The 20,683-nt window shown below is 45.3% G+C and overlaps 1 protein-coding gene across 1 annotated transcript in view; it reads left to right on the top strand.

The window, feature by feature from the left end:
- NEGR1 (neuronal growth regulator 1) overlaps window positions 1-18,737 on the top strand; it is a gene marked incomplete at both ends in the record, with an annotated part of 47,029 nt that extends 28,292 nt beyond the window's left edge. The window contains 2 exons of the mRNA XM_009076359.1: window positions 13,021-13,141; window positions 18,586-18,737. Of these exons, the coding sequence (XP_009074607.1) occupies window positions 13,021-13,141; window positions 18,586-18,737 (273 nt within the window). The remainder of the gene's footprint in view (window positions 1-13,020; window positions 13,142-18,585) is intronic.
- Between the last annotated feature and the right edge of the window lie 1,946 nt (window positions 18,738-20,683).

Here is a 20,683-nt window from a genome sequence, read left to right as displayed (position 1 = left end):
ACTTAGAATATTCCTCATAACAGTCAACACACTGTAAAGCAATATTTCCTCTAGTAATTGTAGTATTCCTTGGTGCTGTTGTGCTAAGACTGACTCTTCCCTCTTCCTTGCAGTGCCTTTGGGGTGACCTTCCATAGGGGTCTGAGTGCAGCTGGTGGCACCAACTGGGGTCACAGAAAGCCTGAAGAGTGTGTCAGTCTTGAAAAACTCTACATATCTTGAATATTTTGAATATTTTTTCCAAGTCATTGCAGTTTAAAATGGTTCTGCAAAAGGAATGTGCTCTGCTCAGCTTGTGAGCGTGGGTACGGCATGACACCACGTGGTGATGGTCCCCGTGGGCTCCTGCCCTGTTTACACTCAGCATTCAACAAGACATCCAGTCCCTGATAAGGATGTAATGATGTTGTTACAACCTGTTTGTCCCTGATGACATGGCTAAATGAGGTTTTAATATCTTCTGATGTTGGCAAGTGTGTGGTGGAGGCAGCACATTGGAGCTGGGGGAGCTTCGAGGAGCTCAATTTGCCTTCCTAGTTTCAAACACAGCAGTGCTGTTGACACAAAAGGCAGGAAGAATTGCCAACATCACTCTTCAGGCATTATAATTCCTAAATCTGGGTCTGTTCATATTTCCTGCCTCTTTGGAGGCTGCTGTGACCTTTCTGGACCATAGAGCTGTAGAGCAAACACAAGTTGGTGATGGCACTTGTATGGCCACACTCTGTGCTGCTTCCCAAGGCAGGGATGTCATAGACTTTGTTGCTTTGGCACCTGTGGCACAAAGATCATGGTATTCAGTGCTAGACTGAAAGAATTCAGCCCATGAAGTTGGAAAAATTGCTTCAAAATGGACTGTATCCTGTGTGTTTGGAACAAATCCTGTGTGATAGCAGATGTATCACAGTTCTGTGTGATAGCAGATGTATCCCAATCCAGGTGCTGCTGCTCCTGCACCTGGGGGGATTGCTGGCCAAAGGACAGTCTTGAGAAAAAGAACAAATCAGGAATTATCTGTCAATGCAGCAATTAAATGTTTAAGTAGGGAATTCCCAGTATTTCAGGTTTTCCCATGTAAAGTCAGGTCTGTATGCAAGTGCCAACTTGGGATCTGTGGTCTCTCCTTGAGGAATGTGGACATCCTTTAGAAATGATAGGTTGTCACAAGAACAGTCAGTGACCCTCATGGACAAACTGTGAAGCCCTGGATGTTTCTGGCATTCAGCAGTGGCTCTCAGATTTTGGCTCTGCTTTCCCTCAGCACAGCATCATGTGTGTGCTTTGGTTTAAGCCATGATCTTGGAATAAAAGGTGCATATCTCCATTGCATCCATTTAATTGGATTTTATCTGCTCCAATACCATCAAAATGAGGAAAGAGAAATCACTTTATATGGACAACCTTATATATAAATATGGACTGAAGCAAAGAGGAGTCAGATAGACCCCTGAGATGCATTTGCTTTGATAAAATCCCTCCTTTACCACAACAAGGTATTTTTTTGGTGCCACAGCTGTGCAGGTCCTGTGTGTTTAGTGACAAGTCCAAAGCAGGAGGCTGGGAGTAAGCCAAGAGGCCTGAGGAAGCCCTTGCAGCCCTTGCCCATGGTGCTGGAAGGTTTGCACAGGTATTCTGAGTGTGCTGCAGGAGGCAGAAGCCAACTCTCCATGTCCCATGGAGATGCCAACAGAAACCATGGGCACAGGTGGAGCCTGTGAGAGAAAAGTAAATGTTACTGTGAGTAAATGAAGTTTATTAATGCAGCTATATTTGCTCTCCCCTTTTGATGTGGCTATATGTGCTCTCCCCTTTGGGTTGGCAGGAGGTCTGGGAAACCTCTGTCAGAGTGACAGTGAGTTTGAAGTTTACACTTTTCTGTATAAACTTGTTTTCCAACACAGAAACTTTTCCTGAGAGTGTTTTCAGCCAGGATTTCTGTGGCCTCATTGCCTCCAGCCAGACCCCATGGCTCCTGCTTGAGATGGTCCTGTTCCTATCAGCTTACATCTGCCACAGATTGCTGGGAAGGGAGGGGAGCAAACCCACCCTTTAAGTAAACTTCACTTCTTTTTAATACAGAGCAATAGCTTGGAGACCTTTCATGGTGCCTTCTCATTCTGCGTGAGCTACATGTGTAGCTGAGCTCTAACACGCTGTCAGCGAACAGGGGTTTTCAATCAAAGAGACTGTCAGGAAAGCTGATTCACTAACAAGAAAGCTGTCAAGCTGTGACAGCTGCTGTCTTTGCAACCCCAAACAATCTGTTCAGTGCTAACTCTGACTTATGCTTCCATTTATTATACAGCAGTAATGAGTCCTGGCCTTAGAAACAGCATTTTGGTGAGCTCACCTGGCTGCTTTGGTGTGAATATGGAATAGATCAGATCAGATCTGAGGTGTGTGTGAGAACTTTGTTGCAAAAAACTTCTACTTCTGCCTTTTGAGTCATGTATTTTTCATTCCAAATCCAGTTTCAGTCCTTACCTTATTTTTGAGGCTAAGCATGAACTGCAGGTTTCATTACTGTTGTAATACAAGAAGAGTATCATCTCTTATTTTCCCCATTGTGTTAAAAAATATTTATAATCTTAAACAACACTAGGGTCAATGGAAATGAGTGAAGGAATTGGTTCTGAGGTTGAATGATCCCAGAACCACAGAGTCATCCAAAATTCCACCCCAAGAAGGGGTGGCTGCTGGCCAGATGCCACTATTGAAATTGTCAACATTTTCTTTTAACATTAAAAGAAAAGGAGAAAGAGCACCTTGCCAGTCTCCTTGAGCAAATTCTTCCAGCAGCATCTTACCAGACCAAAATGTACCTTGCTTCAATTTGGGCTGATTATTGCTTGCCTGGCTCATAAGGGAGAAGGGAAGAGCTGATCCTTTTATTCTTCTGTCTTGCATGCTTAGTGCTGCAATGTATCCCTAAAAATCATCTTTTCCAGCTCCACTGATCCCAGTTTTTGTCTGAACTTTTGGTACTTCAGCTGAGACCACTCCAATGTCCTGTAAAGCAGGTGGTTTGCTCTAGGTAATATGTCTGTTAGCCAGTAGCTCCCAGAGGTGCCCAGTTGTTGTCTCAAGTTATCTGATGAGGACAATAAACTTCATCAAAGACCTCCATTATGCAAATGAAGATTAAACTGTCTTTTCTGAGACCCTAGAAAGGCTGGGCTAGGTCCTGAGGCTGAGGCCTTGATGCCTGTTGTTCTAAGGGGACTGACTAGCAATCACCTGGTACATTTCCAGTCCCCAGACACATGTTAGAACTGTAACAAGATGGGGTTGTACCTGGGGTAGAACCTGAGGAGGGTAACAGCAACACCTCACTTTGTCTCACTAATTCCCACTTATCAGGCAAAGCAGAAGATGTCATGTGTCACAAGCTTTTGGCACGAGGTTCTTACAGGTTCAGGTGGGACAGATATGGATAAGAAAAATGTCCATGGGGATGACGAAAAATCACTTATAAAATTGTCACCCAAAGGCTCCTTGCCAGACTGAAGGGATGAGGGTCCCCAGGGCTGGTTCTGGGTTCACCGCTCACGTGTTGGATCAGTGACTGTGTTGGGTTTTCAGGTGCGGTCAAGCTGCAGATGGTGGCACAGAAAGGCACCACCACAGGTATTTTGGTGGGTCTGGGCACCATGCAGGGGTGTGACTCTGAGCAGCAGGGTCACGAACACTGACAGTGTATGTATGACCTGGTTTTTCCTTGCCCCTGGGGTCTCCTGCCTGCCTTGCCTGCTCTGCTGCTTTGGCTCCTGCCCTGACACCAACAATGCCTGTCTGCCCTGTTTTCTTCTTGCCCTTGGGATTTCCTGCCTACCTCACCTGCTCTGGTCTCTGGCTCCTGCCCATGCTCTGGCAGGGCTGGCTCAGGGCTCTGCCTGCATTTCTGACCTGCTCTCAGGGATGTTGCACTTTGGTTCCAAACTTTTTTCCCTTGGAAAGCTCCCAGCTTGCACTAATTCATTTTCTCCTCAGCTTTGCTGCCAAAAGATCTACTTAGTAATTCCTGGAATTTGTTGAAGTCCACTGCTTTTATCTTCCTTAGAGGGAGAGAAACAGCAAAGCAAAAGCTCTGGTGTTTGTTCGTGCCCAGGCTCGTGGCCAACTCTTCCTTCTGGCCTGGCACCAGCTGTGTGATAGCATCCCCTTCCCTCCTCTTCGTGCCTTGGAGCCTCTTTGGGATGCTGAGGCTCATTCTCCCCTTTAACCCACACACACATAGGAATAAATTGCTGAGATAAAGGAACTTTGAAGTGCAACGGCTGGAAATTTTGTGGAAACTTTTCCATCAGGGGCTGCTGAAGGAATGAGGGAGGTTTGCTGATGGGAGTGCCCAGCTCAGGTAGGATGCTCCCCATGGCAAACAGACACAACAGCTCATCATCCTTCATCCCACTATGTCCTGCCATGTTGGTGCTTCTGTGCTATATGGCAAAATTGCTTTCCCAAGCCAACTGATCTGCCAGCATTGCCCAGAGATGTATGTGTGCTCATGTACATAGAATCATGGAATGGTTTGGGTTGGGAAAACTTTGAAGCTCATACAGTGCCACCCCCTGCCAGGGGCAGAGACACCTTCCACCAGCCCAGACTGAACCAAACCCCATCCAACCTGGCCTGGAACACTCCCAGGGATGGAGCAGCCACAGCTGCTCTGGGCAGCTTGTGCTAGTGCCTCAACAACCTCACAGGGAAGGATTTCTTCCTAATTTCTAATCTAAATCTCTCCTCTCTTCTCCTCTCTTCGTTTAAAACCTTTTTCCCTTGCCTTATCACTATCTGCCTGTGTAGAAAGTCACTCTTCCTGTTGTTTTTATCAGTCTCCTTTAAGTACTAGAATAACAATTAAGGTCTCCCCGGAAGCCTCCAGGTCCCCCAATTAGCACTTGTAAGCAACTCCTCAGGGGTGTTGTGCTCCCTTATACATTGCAGAGGCTCTGCAACCCTTCACTCAGGCTGTGCCACCTCTCCTCTAGCAGGAGACCTGCACCCATTAGGGAGTCCAGTGCCCTCCCTGCAGTCTCTGCCCACCGGTGCTGCAGGGCTGGGTGTCATCTCCCTCCCAACAAACACTGGGTGTGTACAGTGGCAGGACTCGGCAGTGCCTCTTCATCTACCTGCCTGGCACACTGAATGTTGTAATCCTGAAGATTCCCTTCATATATTTGAGAGAAGCTGCCGAGCAGTTCTGCTGGGTCCTGTCAACATCTTATTTTATACCATGAGACATAAAGGTTTTTCTATTTGACTCACGTAATTACAGATGCTTGATCATTCTCTGCTGATGTGAAAGTACCGATGAAACTTTCCTTCAGACCAGAGCAGAGAAAGCAATAGTGTATGAAAGGAGAGCTGACATGACAAGAGTTGTCTGCTATGCTGGTTGTATTTCAAGTTGTGAAGGTTTCACTTGATTTTTGTATAGAAAACTGGAATTCTCTTTTCTTGCAGCTCTTTCTGGACCTCATTCAAAGCCCACTGAAGTCAATATAAAGACTTTGATTTCAGTTAAGTTTGAGACAATATGCACTGGCCAGTGGCAGATCAAATGCAACTCCACCGCCTCAAACAACACCAAACACTGAACCCTTACATCCCTGTTGATGTTTTGAGCATCACTTCTTTCTAAATTGCCATCAAGGATTGGCTTCATGTTTGTTCATCATGGTTCCAGTTATGCTCCTGGAGAGGGCAAGCGTGATGCTGTTGGCTCAGGATCATCAGTCCAACCCCAGACCCTGCACAGGACACCCCAGCAATCCACCATGTCCCTGAGAGCATTGGTCAAACACTCCTTGAGCTCTGTCAGGCTCGGGGCTGTGACCACTGCCCTGGGGAGCTGTTTCAGTGCCCAGACACCCTCTGGGGGAAGAACCTTCTCCTAATATCCAACCTAACCCTCCCCTGACACAGCTGAAGAGAGCAGGGGAGCATATTCCCCCCAGGGCCAGGGTCTACTTCAAGCCCATTCTGTGGGTTTGGTGTGACATTGCCAATGCTCACACACAAATATTTGCCCATGCAGTGACCACCTCAGGTCTTCTGAAATAGGGCTGTGGCTCAGCTGCCAGTGCATGGCTGGAGCTACTCACCCTTCCTTGGATGCTGCTGGGGGGAAGAGTTTGTGTTCCCACCCTAGAGCAACTCCTTTAATAGAGGCTAAGAATACATTTACAGAGCTGCCTTAAAGGGAATACAGTGAGAAAAGCACTTTGTTGGGAAAGAGAAGGATTAAATAGATGAAACAAGGAGATAAAACCTGATGGACAGAGAAACAAAGAAGTTCCTCCCATTTGCCTTTTCTCCTGCAGCTCCCTCAAGGTCTTTGTCTGTTTTGTTGGTTCTGGGAGGTTTCACTAAGTTCCTTCCTCTTCTTTTCTATCACTCAAATACCTGTAAAACACATTGCTGAGATTTCCTGTCTGCCAGGCTGTTATTTATTAAGTATTATTTTGTGTTGCTGATTTTTATGTTTTCCTCCCACATAACAATTACTGGTGGATTTTAAGCTTTCCTCTCGGCACTAGGAGGTTTTATATTCAAATCCATAAATTGCACAGCAGCCAGGGATTTGGCTAGTTATAATGCAATCCATTAGGCAGAGCTGAGGGAGGTGCATGTTTGGGAAGCTGTTGTGCCCTGTGACATGCCAGATCCCACGCAGGGAAGGCTGGAGAATCCACTCCTTGCCTGACAGCACCAGGGATTTCACAGTTGTTTAATTAATCAGCATTTAAAGTGTAGTTTGTAAAGTGAAATCCTGAATGGGAAAGTGGAAGGAAGGTAGGTTTAGATTAGGCATTAAGAACAAGTTCTTTCCTGAGAGGCTGCTGAGGCACTGGCACAGGTTGCCCATAGCAGCTGTGGCTGCTCCATCCCTGGAAGTGTTCCAGGCCAGGTTGGATGGGGCTTGGAGCAACCTGATCTGATGGGAGGTGTCCCTGCCCATGGGGAACCAGATGAGCTTTAAGGTCTCTTCCAACCCAACCATTCTGTGGTTCTGTGGCAAGCACAAAAGAGATTCTGGGTTACATCTACAACCAAATTCTAACTGATATCTCCTATGTTTGCATATCAAATTCATGTATATGTACACATCAAGGTCCCAATGCATCTGTGGGGTTTGATAAATAATCAAGAAAAGATGGAAAGAATAAGCTTTTTAGTTGCTCAGCCCAGTGGTTTTTAGAGTCATGGCTCAAATAGGCTGCTCAGGCACTGGAATATTGCCCAGGGAGGTGGTGGAGTATTTAAGAGGTGTCTGGATCTGGCGCTGGAGGATATGGTTTAGGGATTACAGCATTAACAGACAGGTTAATGGTTGGACTTGATCTTAGAGGTCTCCTCCAACCTTGATTCTATGATTCTAAATGTTCCTGCACAGCAGAGAAGTTTCTGCCGCAAAGGGCCACTCCATGAGTCTGGGGATAGTTAGTGCTGATGCTTTGAATGAACTAGAACAATGAAATAATCTAGACTACCCAAAGCCTGATTTAATTAGCACAAGTAAAACTGTTTCACTCATGAAGACTTGTTGCCTTATTGGTGAAACACACTGTGTGTGCATCTATCTAAATGAATATATTTGAATATTGCTGATATCTGTTTTCTGAGCAGAAAACATCTCAAAAGCTGTTCTTCTACCTGAAAGTTGTTATCTTAACACCATGGAAAGCAATTTTACTAACAAAAGATGACATTAGGATGCCAAATTAAAAGCTGATGAAGACTGGGAAAATAAAAGGCGCTTTTTTTATTGACATTTACAATTAATGCCACAAAAATGTTAGTTTAATCAGACAATATGGTTCCTTACAAAGGTGAAATTGGAAGTTGCCAACCCTGAATGCTAGTGGAAAAGTTAATAAATTCAGCTGGTAATCATTATGCACATGCTAGTTACAATAATTTACTGTCCAGAGCAAATCTTTATAAGCATTGTAATTAAATATAAAATGCACATTAGAATTATAATGAGTAATTAGGGCAACAGAACTAATGTGCATAAAAGTCCCAAAGCTCATTAAAGTGTTAAAAGAGGAAACCTGCTCTGGCTGGAGTTGCTGTGTGTTCCTTGTGCCTGTGAACACCAGGACACTGCCTGCATTGCTCCAACTGCTTCTTTGGACATTTAAGAGCAAAGTTTGGATCTTGGGGCAGGGAATCAGGTCCAGCAGGACTTTGTGTCATTTCTGAATAGAACTGAAGTTCTTACATTTGGTTTTCCTGCATCAGGAGAACATGTTGGGGGTCTTAGATGTGCAGAATCAGCAGCATAGACTGGTTTGGGTTGGGAGGGACCTTAAATCCCATCTCATTCCACCCCCTGCCCTGGGCAGGGACACCTCCTACTAGCTGAGGTTGCTCCAAGCCCCATCCAACTTGCCCTGCAGTGTGCTGTGTGACAAAGTGCTCCCATGTGATGCCACTAAACCTGCAGTGAGCCCTGGTGACATCTTCCATCACCTCCAGTGCGTGTCAGGTCCAGCTCTCCTCTTCACTCACATAATTCTCCTGTCAGACCCTTCATGTGGGATACATAGATCTGTATTTTGTGGATAATCATTGATTTTAGGGATAATAAATACCTGTTTGGGCTCAAGGCTAGCTCTCCCTCCTGACCCATCTCACATAGGGATGGAAGTGAAGGGCATTGGTAAAACTCCAGCTGAGCTGAGTCTCTGAGCACCCACTCCAAAAAGCTTTTCCCAGCAAAGCACTTACACATATTTAGGAAATTGATATGAAGTAAGTTCCAGTAATTTATTTCCAAGTCAGAAATTAGGCATTTATTTTAAGTGCCCTTCTCTGTGGGGATGAACCACAGGAGAGGATTGAACAAGGACCCACCACAGGGAGAGGAAACCTACACACATGAGGCACAAACCGAGTGCTGCTGAAGATATATAATCATAGCTTTTCTCTATTATTGTATATAACCATTATTTAGGAGATCTAAAAATGACAAATACATTTGAAATGACTAGTCTTACACGAGGTTTTCCTGTTACCATCACTGTTAGGTTTTAGTGCAGCATCTCTGTCAGCCCAATGTTTGCTGGGATAATCCTCCCTTGGGAGCTCTTGGGGCTGTCACCCCTTTCCCTCCCCCTGCAGCCTCTGCCAGGCTTCCCTCTCTCCTGCTGCTTTGAGACAAGGTGTTATTTTCTTGCTGGCTTGTTTTTTATTGTTTATAACAAAGTGCTCCTAGTGCTCAGACACATCTGTGTCTACAACACAAGGAGAATCGCTGCCCACAGACCTAGTGGAGGGAAAACCCAAGGAAGGTTTCTGTTGTGAGAGCCTGAGGGAAGGCTGGAGCTGGAAGCTCACTGTCCCACTAGCCTCAGCTTCTGTGGTGTTCAGTCTTTAACCAAATTTCTCTTCTTTTCCCACATTTTCCCCACCTGTAATTATTTAAAATGTATTAAAGCTGCTCTTTCTTTTTAAACTTTCATCAGGTCTTTAAGCCTGTGTCCCTCTACCTATCCCTTTATCCCTCTCCTCCTGTTCCCATGTATTTATCCCTGTATACCTCTCCTCCTGTGTCCCTCTGTATTTATCCCTGTATCCCTCTCCTCCTGTTCCCACTCAGGACTTCAGTGGGACCTGTGTGATCAGTCCTCTGAATGGAACAGGATTGTGCCAGTAATGATTTTCTGTAAGAGTTTAAGTAATTGCTATTAAGCTCCTGAATGAAAACCTTTTCCTAGCTGGGCAGTGTTTATCCTTGTTTATCCCTGAGCAGCTGGAACAGCCTGGGAGCAGCTGTCAGGGTGGGCGTGGTGGAGTCTTGCCTGCTGCAGCATGGACAGAGGTGCTGGTGGCACTGGGAGTGCTCCTGCTGGCCTTGCAGGAAGGCTGCCAGGGACTTTGGAAGGCATTTAATAGGATTGGGACTTAGGATTTAAATCAGCCCTCTTGGTAATTTAAGAGGTCAAGTTGGATGGGGCTTGGAGCATTCTGAACTAGGTGACAGTTGTCCCTGCTAGTGGAAGGTGCCCCTGCCCATGGCAGGGGTTAGAATGAGAGGAGATTTAAGGTCCCTTCCAGCCCAAAACATTCTGGGATTCTATGATTATCCTTCATCCCTCTCTTCTCCTGGCTGGTTTGGCTGATGCTGCACATCCCCAGTGAGCTGGGAACTCTGGGTGTTGAGGAGATCATTCACCAAATATCCAATGTCTGTTGGGTAACAGTGAAGTCAGAATTGAACTGAACCTTGTGAGCACTTGTTAACCTGATCTATGAGCTTTCCTCTTGCTAAATTAGATGTATTTACATCAATATCCTGTTCCTCATGTTATCACCTCAGAGTCTCCAGGATGAGAGGAAATGGCATTAAGTCGGGGTGTTGAGGAGATCATTCACCAAATATCCAATGTCTGTTGGGTAACAGTGAAGTCAGAATTGAACTGAACCTTGTGAGCACTTGTTAACCTGATCTATGAGCTTTCCTCTTGCTAAATTAGATGTATTTACATCAATATCCTGTTCCTCATGTTATCACCTCAGAGTCTCCAGGATGAGAGGAAATGGCATTAAGTCGGGCCAGGGAAGGTTTAGATTGGAAGAAAAAATTCTGATCTATGAGCTTTCCTCTTGCTAAATTAGATGTATTTACATCAATATCCTGTTCCTCATGTTATCACCTCAGAGTCTCCAGGATGAGAGGAAATGGCATTAAGTCGGGCCAGGGAAGGTTTAGATTGGATATTAAGAAAAACTTCGCAGAAAGGTTGCCAGGAATTGCCCAGGGCAGGGGTGGAGTCACCAGCCCTGGAAGTGTTTAAAACCCATGTGGATGTGGCACTGGAGGATGTGGTTTAATGGTGATCATGGTGGTGGTGCTGGTTAATGGTTGGACTTGATGTTCTTAGAATTCCAACCTTAATGATTCTATGATTCTACAAAAATCTTTTATGCAGGAGCCCACACGTGCAGCCCCAGCAGCCCGGGGCGGGGGGGGGCGTGGAAGTGCAGACAACTGCAGCATGGCTGAGCAATGAGCACAAATCACAGATTTCTCCTCAAGAATGAGTCCTTGTTGCCTATGTGAAAAAACATTAAAGAATATATCTGAAATACTGGAGAACTGAGAATCTCTCCCAGATGTGTGTCTCTTCCCTTTTCAAGACAGACCTTGGCAGTGATTGCAGCCGGTTTTAGGTGTGTGATTTCATATAGAGTGACTCAGTCTTCTACCCCAATGGCAGCAGGAGGAGCTGATGAATTTTTGGCTCAGCTCATTACTGATCATTGCTCCAGGAACACTCCTGCACCCTGTAGTTTGTCTTGAGACCAAAACCAAGACAATAACCTGACAATGAAAAATCCAAGAGGTTGGTGGCTCCAAGCAATCTCCAGTCTGAGTTTTCAATACCTGTACTAACCTGGGATTTTCCAGAAAGGTGAATATTGATTTTAGTTTGTATTCTGAACAAACAGAAGCTGAAATCCTTCTGAAAGGGAGATCTAAGAAACTTCTCAGAAGTTTTCCAGTCTTTTCGAAGCAGAACTCAGACAGCAAAGCCTGGAATTGTGATCTGTCACTGGGCTGCAGATCCCCTTTCCCTGACATCCCCTTCCCAGCTGCACCAGGCACGCAAGGCCTGGGGCTCCTGCCTGAAAAAGCAGCATTTTAATGCATCATTTCATTAAATAACATATTATCAATGATGTTCTGCATTTCTGTAAAAAAACCCAACCAGCCAACCAAACCAAAAAAGCCCCAAAACCCTCAAAATATCAAGCCACAGGTGATCAGGCCCCAGGGAGAAGCAAGACCAAGCCACAGGTGAACAGGGAGAAGCATGAAGGTGGTACTTGTTAGACAAAAGCTCTTTGTTCATGACTCAGACCTTTGCTCAGCCCTTATTTTCTCTTCGAGTGGCCACCTCTGTCCCACAGGATGAGTCAGGGTGGGCTGCAGCCCCACATTGTGGCATGGGGAGTGAGATGGGGTGAGAAGCAACCGTGAGACACTCAGAGCATTCCCTCTACATAAACACCTTCAAGCATCTGGAAAACTGCTGAGGAAAAAAAACCAAACAGATTTTTATTTATAAGTTGTGTGGTTTGGTTTTTATAGCCTTTTGATGATGCACATAAATTATTGTTTCAAACCAGCGAACGTAAAGAGATGCCAGGGCCGAGGCAGTTGTTGCCTTTGATAATCTCTTTCCTGAGGAATTTGCTGTGCTTTAGTTTCAGCTCACAGTTGTCTTTTGCTGGAAAACCTGACAATTGCTTTTTAACTTTGTATCTGTAGTTCTGAGCTCAAGATGTTCCTGACTATTTACAGTGTTTACTGTTTAAAAAGACAAAGTACATTGGCTGAAACAACTCTGTATCCAGCAGGTGCTGGGAAAGTCACTGTTCCACCATATTTATTGTTGACTCCTAATTTTGAGAGTTTATTCCTTTGATATGCAAAACAAGGTGTCAAAGGCCACCTGAGCTATGAAGTTTGTTGGTGTTTGCAGGTGGCATGATGCAGGAGATAAGCATTGAGGACTCTGCAGCCTGGGCACTGTCATACCCTCCTGGTGTTGGGGTGTCCTTGGCTGAGCCCAATGGGAACTCACAGCCTTTCACTGCTCCAGTGTTGAGGTTTCATGTGCTTTTTTCCACTTCTCAGGATTTAAATACTTCTTATATGCCACTAATGCTTATAGTTATGATTTACATTGAGTAAGCTTGTTGGAAAATCAGCATTTTTCTGGCTTGGATTGATATCTCGTCATGTCTCAGTTGTGTTTTTACGCCAGACACACAGAATGTAGCTGGGGATCACAGGCACACAGACTGTACCTGGGACTCACAGACACACAGAACGTAGCTGGGACTCTGCAGTGTGAGCAAACTTTCTCTCTGCTGGAAGCCGATGTGACTGAGTGTGATCCTGGAGACCAAGCAGCAAGCTGGGTGTGCTGAGGAGCAGCAGTGTGGAATAATCTGCCTAACCACATGCAAATGTCCATTTTTACAATTCTTTTTTTTCAGTTGCCCCCACAATTCAGGAACTTAAATCCAGCACTGTGATGCTTGGCGGGAGCGGCCTGATACGCTGCGAAGGTGCAGGAGTGCCTGCCCCGATCTTTGAGTGGTTCAAAGGAGAGAGGAAGTAAGTAGCCTGTGCTCGCTGCCCCTCATGCTGCTGCCTGCCCTTGGGGACCAGGGGCAAGAGAGAGGAGCCTGCCAGGCTGGGTTTGTCCCCAGGATGACAACTCCAGCAGGCTGTCCTGAAACTGATGCTGAGCTCAAACAATGGATGTTGGAGGTGCTGACTTCCAGCAGCCACGTGGCACAACTGCTCCCTTTCCTTCTGCTTGTAGCTCTTGTTCTGGGCTCTGAGAGTGAGAATTGCAGTAACAAGCCTAACATTGAAATGTGCATCAGTAATTACAGCCTTTTAAAGTGTAATAACCAGAAAAGCACTGACAAAATCTACTAAGAGGATTTTATATTCTGAGCTGGAAGAGACCCGCAAGGTTCATCGAGGTCCAACTCCTGCCCTGCACAGGACACCCTGTGCCTGAGAGCTTTGGCCAAACAATCCTTGAGCTCTGTCAGGCTTGGGGCTGTGACCACTGCCCTGAGGAACTGTTCCAGTGCCCAAACACCCTCTGGGGGAAGAACCTTGTCCTGATATCCAACCTAACCCTCCCTTGACACAACTTTATTCCATTCCCTTGGGTCCTGATTTTAATTTATTTCTCGGTTTCTGCCTGAGGGGTTTGAGGGTGTGAAGGTTGTTAGATGAGCAAGACATCAACCAAACCTGCCTGTGAATGGATTTTCACCCAGCTGTGCATTGGTGGTTTAGTCCATGGGCCTATATTCCACGGGGTCCTCAAGTCACAGCATCCAAGAAGGGATCTGGGAGTGCTCCCTGCATGAACCCTAAAAGCTGACTGGTTTGGGTTTGTTTGCAGCCAGACTCACTCTCAGGTCATTAGTACTTTGAAACAGTAACAGGCACCTCTGTAGAGTCATCTTTATTTAAAACCAGCTAATTAAACAGGAAGATATGTTTCTTTTTTAATAGATCATTTTGATTTACAGCTCTTGGTGTACCCAAGAGCTCATTTCTCTCAGGTTCTCGTGTTGGTGCAAAAGCAAGTGGTTATTTTCTCTCATAACTGACTGTCAAACTCCCGGAATTTCCCAGCTTCCAAGCCTTGGGTTTCTCAGCTCAAGCCTCCCATTAAACCTGGGAGCTGACACGAGAATATGAATGATGCTGTTTCCCAGAAAGCCATGCATGAGCTCATTTCTCAGGGCTCAGCTGCTCCCATCCCACAGCATCAGCTGCTCAGCCTCCTTCTGAGCAACCACAGCTGTTGCCCTCAGGCCATAGCCTAAAGCCTTCTCAAAAACTGACCTCTACTCTCTCACACAGTATATATTTTTCCTCTGTTGGTGAAATCCACCTGCATCCTGTTTCCAAAGGTGCAGGTTGTGCTATACCCATCTCATGGGGAGTTGCAGCAGAAACATACTTTATGTAGGAACAGTTTCAGCACAGGTTTTAGCACTCGGGATTCATTTAGCCATTTCCAGCATGTTAATCACCTTTCTATTTATAACACTGACCAAACTCTGTTCCCTGAGAGCACATTTGTGTCACAGCAGCAGGAAAGGTGAAGCAGAGCATTTCAGGACACCAAAGTTGTCTTTCTCTTTCTGTTTCAGTTGGTGTTTCACCTCCACAAGAAACACACTGTTCTCTTGGGTCTTGCTGCTGAAATATTGTGTTCAGTCTCATGCTCCATCCTTTTAGGAGTTTGGCTTTGATGATCCTGGAGGGTCCCTTCTAACTCAAGATATTCTGTGAACTGTTGTTGGCAGATGTGCCAGATGTAGGTGACTACAGAGATACTGAGGATCTCTGATCCCCCATCACTTGCAGGAAAGAGAGAAATACATATACATTGTTTTCCCCTCCAGTATATCCCCTTTCCCTCTGGATGACAGAGAGTCAGCACAGGATGAGACTGGAACAGCTCAGTCATTGCTGTAATGCAAAGCTGAGGAGATTGAGCTCTCAGAGGTAGCTCAGAGTAGCAGCTACATTATCCTGCAGATAATTTGCAGCTATATTCCAATATTACAGTTATACCCTGGAAGTGCACACCATGCTGTCCTTTCTGCTAACAGGATTGAGAGAATCCCATTCTTTTTCAGATACTCTTGGACTGGGACTTCTTATTTTGGGGCTATCTGGATGAATTGTTGAATAAATTAACAGTGGGAATTAGCCCATAAACCTTAAGTTTTTGTTGAGTGCCTGAAACAAGCCTCTTGGGTCTCTAAACTGTATGATTGTTACTTAGATTAATGTAAATCCAAAACACAGTTTCCAGACCCCAGGGATCATCTCATCATAAAATAACCATTAAAACTAAATATTAAGACAGTAGCAGACTGCATTAAGTAAAACTATTGGTCTTCAAGGCAGAGAGATCAAATTCTGCCTAATCACTGAGTTTCTAAGAGGCTCTGTTTGATAGCTCTCTGTAGGTGCTGGCACACAGGGTGGGGTGAGCTGGGCAGGGACAGAAAATCTGGGGGGAGGAGTTAGTGAAAGCATCTTAAATTCAAAACAGAAACATCAAATGGTTTGAGGTTTGAGCTGGAAGAGATCTTAAAACTCATCTCATTCCATGCCCTGCCATGGACAGGGACAACTTTCACTAGCTCAAGTTGCCCCAAGCCCCATCCAACCTGGCCTTGAGCACCTCTATGGATGGGGCACTTCCAGGCTGGGGCATTATTTGCATGTGTGGCTGCTAAAACTCTAGAATTCCCTGTGAAGGGGAGAATGGCTCCACTGTGCCAATTCCATTGCTGAACTCCACGTCTGCTCATTATGTTCTGTTACAGAGTCACACAGCAGTTAGACACTAAACAGTCACGGAGAAGAAGAAGCCCAAAATGTCACCTAACTAAAATATTAAAGTATTAATTCCCTTATCCTTCCCAAAGCAAACAAGACTTACATCTGAACAAAGCAAACCTCATTATAATAGCTTAATGTATTATAATAACATGAAGGTATTCAAAGATGAACCCAAAGGCAGGTGCCCTCGGGGTTGTCATTGGGGCATGAGATTTGGATGTGTAGGTGTAATCTCTGAATGAAAAGGAAATCACCCTTCCCTTTATACCTGGCACAAAGCAGGAAGGTGAAGAAATGAGTAGGGTGGCTGCACCAACCTTAAAATGCAGTTCCAGCTGGGGAAGTACGTGAGTGAAATCCAGACAAGTGATGAATGTGTGCTCAGTCAGTCAGCGAAGCAAAGCAGCACACGGGAGCAATTAGTGCCCAAGGAAAAGCATCTGCTCCTCACAACTGTAACTGGAAACCCTCAGAACTGCTGAGTTTGTGCTAACTAACACTGGCTCCTCGGTCCATCAGTTGTGTGGCTTGTTGATATGCGCATCTACCTGCTTTCATTTACTGCAGAACTTCCAGTTCTGGACCCCAGTGTCAGCCACTTCCCAACAGGGACATGGAGGGAAGGTGATGTGGGAGAGGAAGGAGGGTGAGAGGCACGGAACGGCTCTGAGCTTGCACCCACAGCACTCATCCTCTCAGCATCCTGAGGAAGGCAGCAGGTCATGTCAAGCAGACACAGTTAATTTTGTGAGATAAATGTAACCCCTGACAGGGCATGGAGACAGCAAAAATCCCAAAATCCCATTGTTTTGTGGACAAAATATGAGTTAAACCTTATGACTGTAAAATAGAGAGGTTGTAGTTCAAACTGTGGTTATGGGCCAATAATGTGGAGGTGGCTTGGAAAGAGCTGGTAGGGACCATAGAATCCCAGAATGGTTTGGGTTAGAAGAAACCTCAAAGCTCATCCCATTCCACTTCCTTCCATGGACAGGGACATCTTCCACCTGCCCAGGTTGCTCCAGGTCCTGGGACCTGGCCTGGGATACTACCAGGGATGGAGCAGCCACAGCTGCTCTGGGCAATCTGTACCTGTGCCTCACCACCCGCACAACAAAAGCCATAGGTGGACATGGAGCTATCACTCCAGTACCCCAAGTTCCCCTGGAAGAAGGGAGGGGACAAGCCCTGAAAGTCAGAGGGATGGGATGGTGGCCATGCCTGCAGTTTGTGCTCTCCTGCTGTCACTGGTTGTGAGCCATAGTGTGCTAGCATGGGAGCACAACAACAGGGTGGGCTTGGGAACAAGGAGGCTCTTGAGTTTGCTACAGGAGAGATGGGAGCAGAGGGACAGACATTGGTGGTTTATGAGGAGAACATCCATGTGCAAACACACGTGCAAAGGCTGAACGCACAAACCTCTGCCTTGCACAAGTCTGGTGGAAAGATGAATCTCCTAACTGCAGTGTTCACCCCAAACCAGGCATCTCAATCCCCTTTCTTATGCTTCATGCCAAACCCCATGTGTCCATGGCATGTGTCATGGCCTCTCCCCAACCATGGGCTGCACAGAGCAGAGCAGAGTCCCTTACAGCAACACAAGCTGCACAGGGAAGAGAAATGCCCATGTGTGAAGCAGCCTGTAGTGATCCAGTGGGAAAGGAGGCACTCCTGTAATGAGGAGTGTTCAGTCCACAATGTGCAGAAGTGCAATTAATGACAGATTTGTGAAGGGTTTTAGAAAAAATGCTACAAGATTGCATTCGTTCCCAGGATATATGATTAGAACTTTCAATATCCCAGACAAAACCTGTATTCTTAATTCCAAACTCTGCTCCTTGTGCGAAATATGAGGAATAATCAGTAATAACTGCAGCAGGTTTTTTAATAACGTGGTTACCCTTCTCATCTCCTTGTTTAATCAGATGTGGTTTGCCTGCAACAACATCATTTAAGCTGGTCATCTGGCTTTGCCCCAGTGCATCAGTGATGCCTCTGTCATGGCTTTGGGAGAAATATCAAATCACCTGCACAGTTCCTATGAAATTTGGGACGGGAAGCTCAAAGCTGGATGAAAAGAGCCCTGATTTGGCTTTTTTTCCTGTGCTTCATTACCTGGTTTCTACCCAGGGTGCTGACTCAGCAACTGGTGCTGCTGCTGTAGCACATCATTCCTAATTGCAAGTCGCAGCTGTAGAGCCCTGGAAAACAAACTGTGGTCACAATCCTATGAAGACACATTTCTGGCTCCTAATCCTCACCTGCCATCAGCTGGAGGTGTGAAAGGACACAACAAACTACAGAGCCTGAAAAAACACTTTTTGAAAGACTTACCATAACCCTTTTCTGCCCCAAACAGGGTATTTAAATTCCAAATTAGGTTTGTCCAGTTTAGAACCTGAGCTCTCCAGGCAGGCAGGACTGTGGGTCTTTATTTCCTTTCAGCTGTAGGAGACCTAGGCAGCAGCTATTCCCCTCAGTCCTCCCAGCTCCAGCATTGCCCATGGCCTCTCTGATGTGTAATTTTGCTCAGCAGAGGACATTGGCAGCTGGCAAACAGCTCATGGTGCTGCCAGTGCTGTCTGTGAGACAAGAGAAAAAAGAGATATAAAAGAAATCATTGCTTATGGTATGTGAGTTATAGACATTTTCTTTTTGCTTTCTAGACTGATCAATGGTCAACAAGGAATCACTATTAAAAATTATAGTACAAGATCACTTCTTACTGTTAACAATGTGACAGAAGAGCACTTTGGCAACTATACATGTGTCGCTGCCAACAAGCTAGGGACGACCAATGCCAGCCTGCCTCTCAACCGTAAGTAACCTGGACATGTGGCAAATCTTCCTGCTTGTTTGTGTCCACACACATGGATTCCAAAGCCAAAAAAGCACTAAGCTGCCTTTCCCACCTTGGTTTCTTCCCAAAATACTGCTCCCACTGCATTCCTCCATGCTGGGAAGGGATGCACCCGGTGGTTTATTCCCTGCTGCAGGAGGGTTCTGTTCTGAGAGTGTTTTGGGGGGAGCAATGAGTTATGAGTCTACCAAAAAGCTCACAGCTAAACCCAGCCCACTGTGGTGTAGAGGCAGAATTTGCATGGCAACATCCTTCTGCTCAGAATAGCAATAACAGATCCCTAAGGCACCACTGGAAACACATTAGAACTTTTCCATCAAGTTCCAAGGAGTATCCTGAACTGAAGGACTTGGTGTGCCAGAGCTCTGCTCACACCTCCATTTGGTTGGTACAGAGAAGTCACAGGCACTTGAAGTGAAATCTTGTGGAAAAGACAATAGGAACTGCAAGAGGCAAAGCATTGGGATTTTCAGCGTGGAGCCTGCTTAAAATGGGTCTCAAATGTCCTGTTTGGAAGGCATTTTTATCTGTGAATTGGTGCCATTTCATTTTTTTCAGATATTTGGCCATCTGCTAGTGGCATTCAAAGATGTTCCTAGTTGAACTCTGGTGCTAATCTGTTCTGATAGTGATAAAACCAAAAGACAAACCTCCGAATAAATCCTACTCATTTTTCTCTACATAAAGATATTCCTTATTGAGCAGAAATGTAGATTTTCAGTTGTTTAAATCCTACAATTATTGCCTTCTAGCCCTGGAACTTCCTCCTGAGCACACTCCCTATATGATGTGTATTGTCACAGTATTCTAAATTCCTGCAGAAGAGACATAATAGGCAGAAAATAGCATGGAGCCTTCACTGCTATTGATTTAATACCTGAGGAATTATTAACAAAGTGGGAACGACGTTACACTCATTTTAAACAGAAAATGCAAGTGAAGACGAAGGAATATTATGCCAGAAGGAGATGGAATTTGGTGTATTTGCAATTCAGAGAAGGTAAAATGAAGCTCTGGCTTCAGCTGAGCAGAGTGGAGCTGAATCTGTCTCAGAGCTGCTGCCAGGATTCTCTCAGGCTCAAATGGTGAGGTGCCACATAGGCACCCTGGAAAAGCTCTTTGAGATGCAGGGGTTGAAAATGTCATACAAGTACCAAGTGCATTGTTCCCACCATAAAAATAGATGTTCTCAATCATGAAAGAGATGGGAGGTGTGAAGTAGAATGGTCTGAGGGGAAACACTGACATCTGGGCCTGAGCCTGACCTCAGGAAGGATATGTGGGGGTAAGGTTGGCTCAGAGCTTTGACTGAAATACCAACATGAAATGTCTCATTTCATACTATGATTCTTTTTAATCTAGTCAAAACAAGGAGAGGTTTCCAAAAGGTGATGATCTAGATTTTGGATGGAAATGAAGATCATATGGTGGAGTTTTTTCCTTGCTCATGGTTTGCATTCAGCCTGTCTAGAAAGATTATCACTTTGAAAAACAACAACTAATAATTAAGACAAATTCTCAGGGTAGCAACTTGTTAAGTGTGGACTCCTCAATCCTTCAGAGACAATTTTCTCTTGCGAAACTCTACTTGCATTTAATTTTGTTGGCAGTGACAGCAGAACATATGTTCTGGTTCAGGTATGTGCGAGGGAACTGTGAGCAGTGACTGGTTGGTTGCAACATTCAGTACTCAAATGTAGGGTTAAGGATAATTTGATCATCATGTAAATTGAAAAGGTGTTAAAAATTAGAATTGATGTCTTATTTCAGTGTGTATTTTAGCCTGTAATTACATGGTGTGGTACAGTCTGAGATGTGGAGCTGTGCCGTCCCAAGGGAAACCACCATGGGCGTGCAATGACATGGGAAGGTTATCCCAACCCACTCACAGCTACAGTGTGAGC

The sequence above is a fragment of the Acanthisitta chloris genome, unplaced genomic scaffold, assembly GCF_000695815.1.
Source record: "Acanthisitta chloris isolate BGI_N310 unplaced genomic scaffold, ASM69581v1 scaffold30356, whole genome shotgun sequence".
NCBI lineage: Eukaryota > Metazoa > Chordata > Aves > Passeriformes > Acanthisittidae > Acanthisitta > Acanthisitta chloris.
The sequence above is the reverse complement of the archived record's forward strand: the minus strand, read 5'-3'. Positions and strand labels throughout refer to the sequence as shown.